At 37.9% G+C, this 13,500-nt stretch overlaps 2 protein-coding genes across 4 annotated transcripts; one reads left to right on the forward strand and one right to left on the reverse strand.

Moving 5' to 3' along the window:
* Positions 1–2,014: 2,014 nt before the first annotated feature.
* Positions 2,015–9,003, forward strand: LOC105452284. 3 transcript variants are annotated; one of them, XM_011693257.1, is made up of 6 exons: positions 2,015–2,586; positions 4,083–4,398; positions 5,566–6,123; positions 6,523–6,859; positions 7,155–7,281; positions 7,360–9,003. In XM_011693257.1, exons 2-5 carry the CDS (start codon positions 4,192–4,194, stop codon positions 7,277–7,279), a joined length of 1,227 nt encoding a protein of 408 aa, XP_011691559.1. In that variant the 5' UTR covers positions 2,015–2,586; positions 4,083–4,191; the 3' UTR covers positions 7,280–7,281; positions 7,360–9,003. The 3 variants fall into 3 exon arrangements, with proteins under 3 accessions (XP_011691559.1, XP_011691557.1, XP_011691558.1); XM_011693255.1 differs by having other exon boundaries at positions 7,155–9,003; XM_011693256.1 differs by having other exon boundaries at positions 2,015–2,204; positions 7,155–9,003.
* Positions 9,004–9,197: 194 nt separating this feature from the next.
* Positions 9,198–10,707, reverse strand: LOC105452285. The gene is made up of 3 exons (XM_011693258.1): positions 10,483–10,707; positions 10,002–10,163; positions 9,198–9,885 (listed from the first exon to the last, which is right to left on the reverse strand). Exons 1-3 carry the CDS (start codon positions 10,547–10,549, stop codon positions 9,659–9,661), a joined length of 456 nt encoding a protein of 151 aa, XP_011691560.1. The 5' UTR covers positions 10,550–10,707; the 3' UTR covers positions 9,198–9,658.
* Between the last annotated feature and the right edge of the window lie 2,793 nt (positions 10,708–13,500).

The raw sequence follows: 13,500 nt of genomic DNA on the forward strand, positions 1-13,500 counted from the left end.
GTTTCAAACGCTTACTCTTCTTTCTTTCTTTCTCGTCTTACTTTCTTTTTTCAGGTATCAGTTTTTGTTACATACCTAATTGTCATGCTGTGTCTAATTAAATTCATTGGTCTTTTATAAAATATTACATATAAGTACATGTTCACCTTCGTATGTTACATACATAATTGTTCACTATTTCATTCCTTTAATTCCTTTTTCTCTTAATTATTGTAAAAAACATATTGTGACATATCTATTGATTACAATTAAAAAGATAATGTTAACACTATTATAATATTTTGTTAAACAAAAACTGATACCTAAAAGAAAAAATACAACACAAAGTATCCATTTTTTTTAGTAAAATATATATTAAGAAGAAGTTTTATAATAAAAATGTGTTTAGTAAAACTTATCTGAAATAATCTTGAAGTCCAAGAGAAAAAAAAAATTGTTATCAACGTCAGAATAGGAAATAATGCAGTAATAATTAATTTTACAATATATACATTACTATTACACTATTAACCTATTGCTATTACAATATTACTAAAACAAATCTCAATATACATAATAATTGTCAAAATATATAATGACAGCCGCTCAACAAAGTAAGCATAGTGAGATAACCAATCAGCATCACGGAAAAACGGTAACAAATAATTTCGAGAAATGCGAGTTATCGACTTAACATACCTTTTTTTAGATAGGATCATCTGAATGTAATCACTAAATAAATTATATTTCTAAATAATTTATCTCATGATAACGAGTGCTTCTAACAGCAACACATTGGAGGCATCGTATTCTAATGCAGCTGCCACGATTAATTTTCTATGCAGCGCGATATTCTTTACCGCATTCTTTCGAGCTGCCTACACGAGATAATTGTGTGACGTTTTTTACAATTAGTTTCTTCTACGCGTCGGTCAAGATGTATGAATTTACAACTACACGAGGTGTGTTCCGTTTCACGCATGATGCGCATGATGTATCATTTTATCCTTGTTTAACATTTCATGAACAACAAGGATAAAATGATGTATATCGTGCGCATCATACATGACGGAATGCAGTGCTATTGTATCCTTTACGATTTATCGATTCATAGTTATCATTCTTATACAGGTTTAAGTCGCATACTTTGCCACTCAATTCAATTCTTCGTCACCAATTCGTAGTAATCTCTTTGTTATGCTTGCTTATCGCTGTGATATATATCGTCCCGATATATTATCTAAATTCCTATTTCCATCCATAAATTTTCTACTTTTTTTAAATATTATTAGAATATCTCTAGTATATTAAAATTTTACCAGTTCTAATACCAAAAAAAACTCTAGTACTTTTTTATCGAAAATACTTTATATTATTTATGCCTTTCTGACGTTGTCTCGGATAAGGAGAACATACGGCTACTTACAGTCCTGCTTTCGTATACCCTCTCAGACTCTCATTCATGTAGTTGTGTTTACTCACGCAGAAGCTCGTGCACATTCACGTACCTGCACATTCACGCACCTGCACATATACAACGTGTAATGTGAATGTGTGCACGACCTTGTGAGCGCAACAGGCGTCACTCCACTACCACAACTCTACAACCTAGAGACGGCACGATAGCGGGTACAAGTAAATCCCCTACTTTAACGGCTACTTTTACGACAGTACCGTAGTTGTAGATATTGGAGTCTCCAAATTTGTGTCAATTTTAACTTTAAAATTATTTATTATAATTATAAAAGATTTAATTGTATATTAAATGTGTTCAGAGCGGCAGAATAATAAACAATTAAAACAATTATTGCGTACATAGGCATACTTTGTACAAAAAAATAAGCAAGAAATATTTAAAACAAATTTGTACGTGTTACAATTCATACATAAGACACGTGAGAAGGTATACATATCCTTCTGGCAAATTTCTTGCATGCGCGTCGTCTGTTCTTTTACAAATTCCTGCCCGACCGGTACCCATCCGAAGATGCCTTGTTAGTGGTCCGCCACTGTAAACCGGCCACGTTGATCTCTTATAAAGGGAACCCACGCGAAAGCAAGCTGCATACCACGGCGGCGCGTCGCGCGCAAACGGAGCCGACAACGACTGTCACGACTACAACAACAACGCGATCGCACGCACGCAATCGCCTACCGGAGCAGCCATTCATGGGGTCCTACACATCTCGCTGTCGATTGTCGATGACTGTCTGAACCGATCACGGGTACGTCCGTGATGCGTGGTGGATTGCGCGCTGCGAACACAGTTGCGGACGGCGGCGTGGTGCGGTGAAAGCCCTCGGTGAATTCCCCCTGGCGATCGGCGACGGAGGTGGTGGTGCGTGTATACGCGTTCGATCGCTTACGGTGTGACCGGTGGTATAGCGCGTCTGACACCGTTGGCCATCGACGGGACGATCGCGCCGTGAGGATCCCTCCACAGTCACGGACCTGCCGTCAGACGTGGATCCGTTTGCGGACCGTTGTTGCCGCTCGTCGCCGGTTCAACAACGATCCTCTTCCTGCTCGCTCGAGATCTCGGTCGGTCGGCCGAGAGCATTGCCGCCAGCAGCAATTTGCTCCGAATCGCCCGGAATCGTGATTATGGTACGTGCAAATTTTGCCTCTCGCGGGTCGCGCAATTCCACGACTCGTCATTGGTTTACAAATAACTCCGATATTACTGTCGCGCGTGGAACAAGCTACCTGACACGCTACGCGTGTGTCACCCGAGTCGGGCGCATTGTAATTCGAAATAATTCTTCCCGCAATTCGAAACCGCGCACGCTCGCGTCAAATTGGAACGGGGAATTATACGTATAACGGATCATTTCCGGATGTTTCTAGTAATAGCAAAAAACTTACACCGGTTAAGCAATTAATTAAAGAGATTAAATAAACAGAATGAAAATTCTACTGCGGTTACCGTTGCTTCGACACGAAGGAACTTGCTCTAAAAAGCAAATAATTATATAATTAGAGCGAAATTTGATTCAATTCGTGAACGGAACAATAATACTGAGGGGTACCGTAAGAAGATTGGTAGTTACCGCGTTTGTTTTTTTCCAACTCCGGATGACACACCGAGCGTTAAAGTCTCTATTAAGAAGAAGGGTGATGCCAGGCGTCTCTATCGCATTTACTTCGTCAATTCGCCTTAGTTAATGACGCGATAATGGAGGCCGGTGCCATCGGATTAAACGCGATTTTCCTCGCGGCGCGGCGTTCCGCGCTCGCTGCATAGCGGGTCGCGCGATCGCTCCGGATCGATCGACGGTACCCGGCGTGGTCACGACGGAGCGAAGCTTTTTTTCCTCTTTCTCGTGGGGAAAGTTCGATCGCGGTTAGTTCGTTTCTTCGATGCACTCGAACGTCCTGCTCTTGCATGTACGCGGCTTTATTGCGCCGGGAGCGAAAGAGTCGGAGCCGTTGTCGATTCGGAACAGCTGATAATCACCTGTTGTTGATGATAGAAGCATTGTGTTGCCCAATGAGAAGAGAAAGCACGCTGCTTTATGATTGCAAGAATTTACGATCACACTTTACGATCGAAAAATTTCAGCGATCGAAAGTCGAGAGAATCGTCCGGAGCGTGGCGGATGTTATACTCTAACGTCTTTCTGATAGTAAACGTTTTATAAACATATGCAAGTCTGCAAAACTACTATTCTCTGTTATAAAATAAGAAACGCTATAGCATCGCGCGATATATAATCAGTCGATATCGTAAAATAATTAAGGCACTTCTACTTTTTTTATAAATGAGATAATTTTAAGGAATTATTCTCATAAGAATCAAAAATAATAAACACAGCTGATAAAATGTTGAAGTAAAACAAGATTGTTAAATCGTTTTAATAGACGTTTTTACTACCTTCAAGATAACAATGAAATGAAGGTCTCGTTATCAAAGATATCTACGGAAATTCTTGTCGCCATAGCACATAATCTTTGCGCTGTTCCGAAAATCGGGTGACTCTGGACAACCGCGAGCGAGCATGACGTCGTATTATATATCCATGCGCGTATTAATAGCACACCTTTAGCGTGCGCTTGTGCATCAGCTAGCTCAATAGTAAGGCGCTCACGATAGAATTTTGCAGCGTTCGCAGACAACGCTACCGGGCCTATGGTGATCAACCGTTATCTAAATCACCCGTTTGCCGATAAGCCGTAATTGGGATTTCGTGAGGACAATTATTTTGCACGAGCATGGCGCTGGCCAAGATCAGGACTTTTATCGACAACAGCCTGAAGACGGTGTCCACGCCGTTGGACCGCACGGTGAATCTGGAGCCGGAAATCGGCATTAAGATCGTGCACTCGCCAAACGACAAGACACTAAACGTCACAGTTCTCGGCGCCAGACACTTGCCACAGAACTTCGGCTTCACCAGAGTCAATAGCTACGTCGTGAAGGTAGAGTAAACACGAGAAGAGAAATGACTCGAGAATATGGATCGATGATCGCATTTGTGCAAACAAAAAGCTCATATGTCACATCGACGGCTCGTATTTTCGAGGCACATTTAACGCTGGAATTTAACGTTTAAATCTATAATTCAAACGGATTTAATGTTTAAATCCATAGATTTAACAATGATTTTATTTTATTTTTTTTTAATATTTTTTTCGTATACATAATTTAATTTGTCTGCACTGATAAAATGAGATGAAATATAACAATCACGTCGTTCGATAAATGTGCGTCGGAGATGACAAACGACGTCAACACTTCTATGCAAACTACAAGATCGCGCTCCGCTACGCTTCACCGTACTCGAGCCTGAATTACGCGTAAGTCGGAGACGCTCGCAGCACTCCTGGGTGTTATCTATGATTACGTAATGTCGTATGAGTAACGTATTATAGGAATCCGGCACTGACTGTAGTATCTTATTGACTGACGAGAGAATGTTCTTTACAACCTCCTCCGACATTGTCGCGAGTATAGAACGTATCGCTAAACATCTATATATGTAACAGAAATCGATTTAACACCTCAATATATTTCGGGAACAGGTACACGTGCTGTACACGGATCGTTAACGAAATATTATCTGTTGCCAGAATAACGGTCATAAATATTTCAAAATTGATTTTATTATTTATTACTAGAAAACTCAATAGTGATTGGAATATAAATGTTCTCTATATCGCTAGATGTATCAATTAATTAATTGACAAAATCAATCAATTATCAATTAATTAGAAATGTATATTTTATAATTCAAAGAATTCTTTAGAAAATGTATTCTTACTACAAAATAAACACAGATTAAAATATATTAATTTTGATCATTCTAAATTAATCTCTCTATTGCTTATTAGCTATCTGATTTTTTATTTAATCCGTATATATTTCTTAAAGATTTGCGCAATAAATCATAAGTGAAAATTATTTTCATCATAGAATAAACACAAATCAATACATATATATTAATTTCTTTAATTTTACTACTTCTGTTTGATTTTTTATTCTCATATTTAATTCTTATATTTCTACCAAAAAATTTGTGCCATATATCGTAATTAAGTTTGAATCAGAGTTTGCTATCAAAGAAATTGACAATTTTAATTTTTTAGGTGAAGCTAATTCCTGGAAAGGATAAGTTCGAAACTACCTCGAGGAATGAATCCTGGCCGCAGTGGAATGAGGAATTTGTTTTTCCTTTGCGCAAGGAAACCAAGCAAAAGTTTGGCAAATCGAAAGTCGTCGAGGAGGAAATTAACGGATCTAGATTTATCGTCGCGACTCTCTACGCGGTTCTTGAGGACAAGCCTCTGATAGCGACTGAAAAGAAGGATTCGGATAAAGATAAAACGTCGCCTACTAAAGAGGCGCCGAAGAAGGGCGGGAAAAAGAAGGAAGGTCAAAGCACTTCTACCGATCAAGAAACCACCAAGAATAAACTTCTCAGCCAGTTCTTTGGCAAGACTTCCGACAAGCTTGCGGAACCCACGGTCGCAGAGAGAAGAGCCTACGACAAGAGGCGAACTGTTGGCGCGACGACAATTCCACTTGATCCGAAGAACTTCGTTTGTAAACCGCCGAAATCAAAACATGCCAGTGACGTGTCCACAGGAGATCTGTGGAAACCACTACGACCGATCGCCAGTGGTATCGCAGGTGCCGAGGAACGAGTAAGTGTCCACAGTTTTGTAACAACTGTACTGCGGTCGCAGAAACCACAGTTATGCCACTTTAAGCTGAAGAAGAATGGAATATGTTACTTGCAAAGTTCATGCAAATTTTATTCCTATAAGCTAACATAACAATATCGTATGGTACTCATTCATGCAATTCTTGTGTAACTGCGCAAGCATACTTTTAACGATTCTCTCTAAGACAAATCTTATTTTCCACAATAAAATCATTTAAGTAATTTAAGTTACATCTAGCTTTTTTCTTTTTATTTTTACAATTCTTTGGAAATAATCGTAGTATCAGCTTACATTGAAATTTCTATTTATGCATATATCGTTATACTCTTTTTTATCTAATTTTGTTATTAATATATGTACGTCATAATAATCTTTCAGAAAGAGAACAAAAAGGGACAAGTCGAATTGTCTTTATGTCTATCGAAGGGTGAAAAAGATGAAGACAGCGGCGGGCAGTTGATACTGTCTCTAAACCGTCTGAGATGTTCGCTTCAGACGATGCATGAGCACGAGGGTCTAAAAGGACAAATGTATCTGAAGATGTCGGTTGTCGACAGCGGTCGAGTAACACACTTCTGGAAGAGTGATCGATTTGCACCGACGGTGTCCATGAAATTCTCGCCGGACACGGCGAAAGTCGTCGCCGACAATCCGTATAAAGGAGCTCTCAACGACGTGAGCTTCGTTGTAAAGTTCGTTTCGAAGAATAAAATAGGTAAGCGACAAAAGTTTCATCTTTACCAGATAAAGAGCTTACTTGCAGTAATGGACTAACATTATTTATACGTTTATTGACATAAAATATTTTATAAAAATTTTATGTCAATATTAGATGCCACAAAACATTTTGTAAAAATGGAAAAAAATTATAAACTCCAAAATTAAAGTAATGGGAAAATATGTCCATATCAATATCACATATTTGGTTAGATTGTGATTAGCCCATTACTGCGTTCAAATATAAAATTGATATATAATTGTATTGTTCTTATTATCACACAATTATTTAGGCAAGAAGACTCCCGTGGGCCACTTTGTAATCGGGCCTGACGTTGGTGGAGCCTACGGCGAGCAATGGAAGCAGGCTTTAGCGAAACCGGGGCAACAGATAACGAAATGGCAGGCGTTTGAATAAAAGTAAGGCGCACGGGACGTCGATAACTTATTCAACATTATGAAAACCGCAACCGTTGAACGACGTACTTTTCCGCTTAGGTATCTAGAGACACCGCGGCGAAAATGAGAGCGCTATATACGCGCGTACGTACGCCATAAATATTTAAGACACCGATCGATAAGGCTATTCCAAAGAATACCATAGAGTTCGAATGGAAATGTTCACGTGAATCTTTCTTGCTGCACATAGTGAACAATGTCTATCATCTGCTGCTGATTTTACACATGAAAAAATCATTATATGATTTCACAAGAGGAAATTGTTTTTAAATGAATCTAGTTGCAATTTTCGATCGCGCATATATTTTGTATATATAAAATCTTTGCCAATTTTAACCGTCCTTGATTCCACAAAGGAGAGAACTCGATGTTTCTATCCCGAATCCGATTAATGTAACCGTCCGTAAAGTAAGAGCTATCTAAGCATATATGTGTAATGGATATATATTTGTAACAAGTACATATCATATTTTGTAAGATCACAAGAATAAGCTCGCCATGTAACTTTAGTATTAATTGATATTTTAATTGTTTCGACACAGATAACATAATATAATTTTTATATGAATTAAAACGCTCGTATATATAGTGGTTTATAAAAGCGTGTCGTTAACATGATGCTATATCTTTTTAATAATGATAAATTTTACTAGTTTTATATACGTTAAATGCTCATTTTTATTATTGTGCTAACTAGAAACGATCAATGTTCGGAGTCGATATTAGCAAAAAGTATATTTCTAATTGTGATACATCGAAATATTTTTTTTATCAATCATTATTTATACATTTAACATAAAATATTTTATGTTAATATTAAGATGCCACAAAAATTGCAAAATATATCGTTATACAATTGCACTATATCTCTTTAAAGACATTAAGTATTAATTAATTAATATTAATATTTTCAGTTGTATTTTCAGTATTTTTACAGCTCAAATAAGAATGCCACAAAAAAAGATAGAATTACAAAGTATTTGAAAAATTGTGTAATATTAATTATACATATATCTTCTATAACGGTATTAATTATATACTTTCTCGATGATATTTTAAGGAATACTTGTATGTTTGTAACCGCTGACACCAAAAAAGTACACAGTATATTTCATTTAAAGTAATGTTTTTATTTACTTTTGCATTGTATGTTAAAGAAAAACTATTTATAAATATATCTGATATTATCCACAATTTTATTCTCCAGCGACGAATAAAAAACTCACTAAGTTTTCCAAGTTTTATTGTCAATACAGTAAAACTCCGTTTATTCGCATTCTATTTATACGAACAATTTTGAATACTGTTCCAAATATACGAATAAATCTATAGCTAAGCTTTTATTAGTAGCATCATTCGGATAATAAAAGCTCAACGTGCTCGACTTCAGTTTTTTGTGAACGTCAGTTTCTATTATCGAAACTAATAAGTGAATCTGTACTATCCGAACCATTCGGTTATCGAAATTGTCTTGTCTTCGACATGTTCAGATAAACGGAGTTCTACTGTCTAATTTCAATCTAATTTCAATTTAGAAATTGTTATTTTATTATCTGTACTTTATACACAATCGTGTAACAATTTTATAAAATTTTGGGCACGATATATAAAATGATATGTTGTGCTTTATGTGAATAATTGTGTTAAATACGAATATTATACGAATAAAATACATGATGGTGATACAATGTGTATGGATCATGCCTTGTTAATGTTGTATGGCAGTAAAAGACTAAGTATTACTAAAAAAAATATGTACAAAAATAATAAAATAGCAAAATGCCGCGTTAAAACTAAATTGATCCCATGATTAAACTGGACGGTTTTAGTAGTCTTATCCTTAATATCTGGGGTTATAATAATCGACTATTTCGATATTAGTGAGATTCATAATTTGTACTATAATAATGTAAAAATTGAGAAAATAGTACATATATATAGTACACTTTTCATATAGCAGTAAAAATATATTTCTATAAAATATGTAATTTATTGATAAAATGTAGCTTAAGCCAAGGTAAATTACTGACTTACTGGAAGTGTTATTCCTTCTTATAAATATTCAAAAATTTCATTTTCACATTTAAAGATATAATAGATACAAAAAGGCACTTGATTGTGTAAAAAAAATTATAAAAATTACAAAATTGCATTATAAAAACTACGATATCTATATATATTTAATTGCTTGATTGCTTTGTGTCTTCCCTGACGTTAGACGTGTAAGATGAGAGGAGTATTGCGTAAGTACAAGTCAATCTTGAACTGTAAAGATAGTTACTGAAATCTAAACTATCCAGTGAATCAGATCTTGTTAAGAATCTTTGGCTAGACTTTCTTAAACGACGGACACGTATCGGACGGTTGTTATCAGGCCAATTAATAAGAGGAACCAATTTGCGTATTGATAGGGCGCCGCGTTACAACCGTCCTTGCTATTGCACGTACAGTATTCCATAAATATATTATACGTTCCAGTTCGCATTAAGCAAAATCGCTCGTCGCCCGCAATTCCTGGCTCGCCCATGTAGGCGCAACTACGGAAGTATCTCCATTCCCCGTTAACTGTAAACGAAAATTGATATACAAACTATACTAGATAGAGCAAAATAAAATCTATACACAAGAGATCTGTCCTTTTTATGTGTATGTGTTGCATAATGCTATTACAGATAAACAACCTTTTTGACGAATTTTACGACACATCGTCGGCCTTACACCTGGCAAGTGTTCCAAACCGGGTTCTTGGCTGCAGTCTGTAATGGGCACTGTGGAATTATCAAACGGATCCGCGCATTTCGGATCTGAGTCTGACCTGCATACCCAGCATTTGATAGAAAGGCCTAAAATAGTACAACAATGTTCGAAACTTTCCTACTCCCAACTGCAGGTATTATAATACGCTACCCCCGAGATACATATTCTAAACGCCGGCTATTTAAATACCATCTAATGTACATTTGTTTCTATAAAATGGAGGTTAGAAGTACGTTTGCGAGATAAAATTTTTAACGCAACTACACGTAAATTTCTGTAGGAAGATCGATGGTGTTACATACGCGCGTGCAAAGCAATCGCAATCTCGATATTCGAGAAGGTTATTTGAAGGTTAATAATATTAATTAAAACTTAAATATTTTTCAGATGCTTGACTTAATATACCTTCATGAATGCAGCAAAGGAAGAGCAACACTGTCACGAGAAAGGAAAAACGGAGTCCAACGGCCATTTCGGGGAAAATGTGAGGAACCTCAGCTCTTTGCTTTGCAAAAACTTCTTACGATAGAGATTCGACGTCTCCAAATACTCTTTGTATATTCTATATGTCCACGCCTATAATTGACACAACTGACCGCGCGCCGCGCCGCTAGCCTTCCAGTTATACCGAGTGACTCAAAAATAAATGAAGCGGAGTAAACTACTCAGCTTAAAGAGACCTCAGACAACGAGGTTTATAACGAGTAATTCAATATTATAAATAATTCAATATTATGCCGACGAGCAATTATTGTAAAATTATCCATATAAAAAGCCATTGATAACCATGCAAATTCAAATATTTTTAATATTACAAATAAATATTGAGAAACATTTTTCTTGTGCTAAATAAAATTCTGGAATCACATTGAAACCATTTTATACGTCCATGTTCATAATCGTTTAATTACCACGATTAACTGCGTGGTGCACTCTGACCCAGCTGCTTATAAAGGGTGTCTTACTAGACATCTAACAATAAGTAAATTTATATTTACTATCGATACTTTGATTATATTTCAGCGAATAATTCGATATCAAAAAATAAGTGATAAAAAATATTAGAGGAACATAGTGAAGTTTTAAAAAATCAAAATAATTTTTAAAATTGTAAGCAGATTCACTTGATACATCACATCTTTTTATGTATACGTTACTGAGGACTTCGGGTATACTCGGGTTCTTCGAAGTTACGCATGACTCGAGTCAACCGCGCCCGACAGATGTGATGTTCCTTGTTACACAGTATATAGTCGCATACATATGAGTGAAATTATTTCATACCGGTAAATTCAACATAAAGAAATAATGCAAGACAGAAAAAACAAAGTAATTTGATGCATCCGCAATAGGCGTACGTATGTGGAAAAAGAATAAAAATTTAAGTTATTTAAAAAAATAAAAAGCAATTTTCGAATTGTATATTCCAAAATATAAAAGAAATATTTTATGTATAATATTAATCAATTTACGTCAAAATTTAGGATTCTCATTATACAGATCCAAGCTTAAAGTTAGAACACCTTCAAATACATCAAAACATTATATATGGTGTAGATTGTAGAATAAATATATAAATATGTATACGTATATATATTATGTTGCACGTAGGCGTGCGCAATATTAGAAAATAAACTGGTTGTCAGTCAACTGTCTCTAATCGTCTGCGAATTTTTATCAGGCGAGCGCGGTCTCTCGCGCGTACACCAGCACATGGGCACACGGTTCAATGCGCAGCCAAATTATAAAAAAATCATACCTCTGAGAAAACAGCGCACAACTGTTACGACAAACTGTTTTCTGCGTCGCTCGGAATTCGAAGCTTATACGTTTCGTGAAAATGTCTTATCTTTCCTAGACCTTGATCACGATCCAGAGGGCTGCATTATGAAATTTCGAGTCGTCTGGTGATGCGTCGAGCGGACTGCTCAGACCCACGTCCAGCATCCTCCAGCTATCTGTATCAGTCTGAGAGAAGAGGAGGGGGGAGGGAGGCGATCTTGGACCCCACGGATCTCGTAGCCCGCAGCGAACGGGATCGCAGGCTCGCTTTCGCGGGTGGTCCGCGCCGACAACCGGCGACGGCGACGTCCGCGCGCGCGCTCTCTCAGCCCCGTTCCGGGGGAAACATTTGAATGCTATAAATAAATATAAATAAATTGATTTGCCGGCATTAGCATAAGTAGCGAGGGGGAGACGCGCGGCGATTTCTACTACTTCGGTGTCTCACCGCCCGCGCGCGCGCGCGCGCGTGTGCGTCTCTCTCTTCCTCAGCTTCCTCACCCCGTTTCGTTCTCGCGCAAGTCGTCGTGCCGACCGGACGTTGATTTATATCGGTGTCCCTTCGGTTTCTGCGGCATTCGACTCTTCTTCCCTTTAACTTAAAAGGGCACTGGACTACGGCGTCCGGATGCGCGCACGGCCATCCTGTGTCTCCTTCAGTCTCGTGGGAATTAATTTGAAAGTAACTCTTTATATGTTGCAATATACGTATACCAATTGTATTATATTCGCATCACCATCGGATTTCAAATTTGTAGAATGCGTCAAATTTAATACTACTTTAATATTACTTTTAATAAACGATAATTATTTCCAAATAAATTTTAAGAGCGTCTTCTACGATCGAGGCTGTCGAATCTTGGTGTCTAATACTATTACTATACGAATTTTAAATCCATATGACGCCTCGAAGGCGTCTGTCGTATAGAGCTCAAAAAGGGTCGTGCACGACGATGCGATGCGAAAGACGGGTTCGGTCAATAACAATTATATCCGCACGTGCATAACACATGCCTGTGTCTTGGAAGCCGGCGCGACACGGCGACGCAGGTATCGATCAGGGGACTTCCGGTTCTTTCAATTTTGGGTCCGTGTGCAAACAAGGATCGTGTGCAAGAAGGATCGTCGCTTACGTAAGCACGACGGTCACGTTACCGAAAGGGGACCAATCGGAAGCGGGTTGACGAGTGGTGGAAATCCACGGTCGTCGGAAAAATCTTCACTTCGATCTGGATCGGCATACTGTACGCGTCGAGCTTTAAGAATCAATCTTTACCTATAGTCGTTGGCTTCCAGGACACAAGTGCGCGCACTCAAACCGCGACCCAAGGCACCGTGCTTTGAGGCGTCGTCGCGGTTCATACCGACCCGTAAAGAGGCGTGACCTCTCGAAAAATAAAGTGTTCGCGACTCAGGGCATCACAGCCCCCAGGCGTTGTCGCGAGTGCGAAATCTCGAGAATAAAGTGTTCGCGACTCAGGGCATCACAGCCCCCAGGCGTTGTCGCGAGTGCAAATCTCGAAAATAAAACAAACTGTGCGATTAGACGTTACTTCGTGACAATGTACGTGACGCGAATTGAATAAACATTTTAAATAAACTTATACACGGAACCACAGTAAGGATTCGAGTTGCTTCCTT

The sequence above is a fragment of the Wasmannia auropunctata genome, unplaced genomic scaffold (genome assembly GCF_000956235.1).
Source record: "Wasmannia auropunctata unplaced genomic scaffold, wasmannia.A_1.0 LD336034.1, whole genome shotgun sequence".
NCBI lineage: Eukaryota > Metazoa > Arthropoda > Insecta > Hymenoptera > Formicidae > Wasmannia > Wasmannia auropunctata.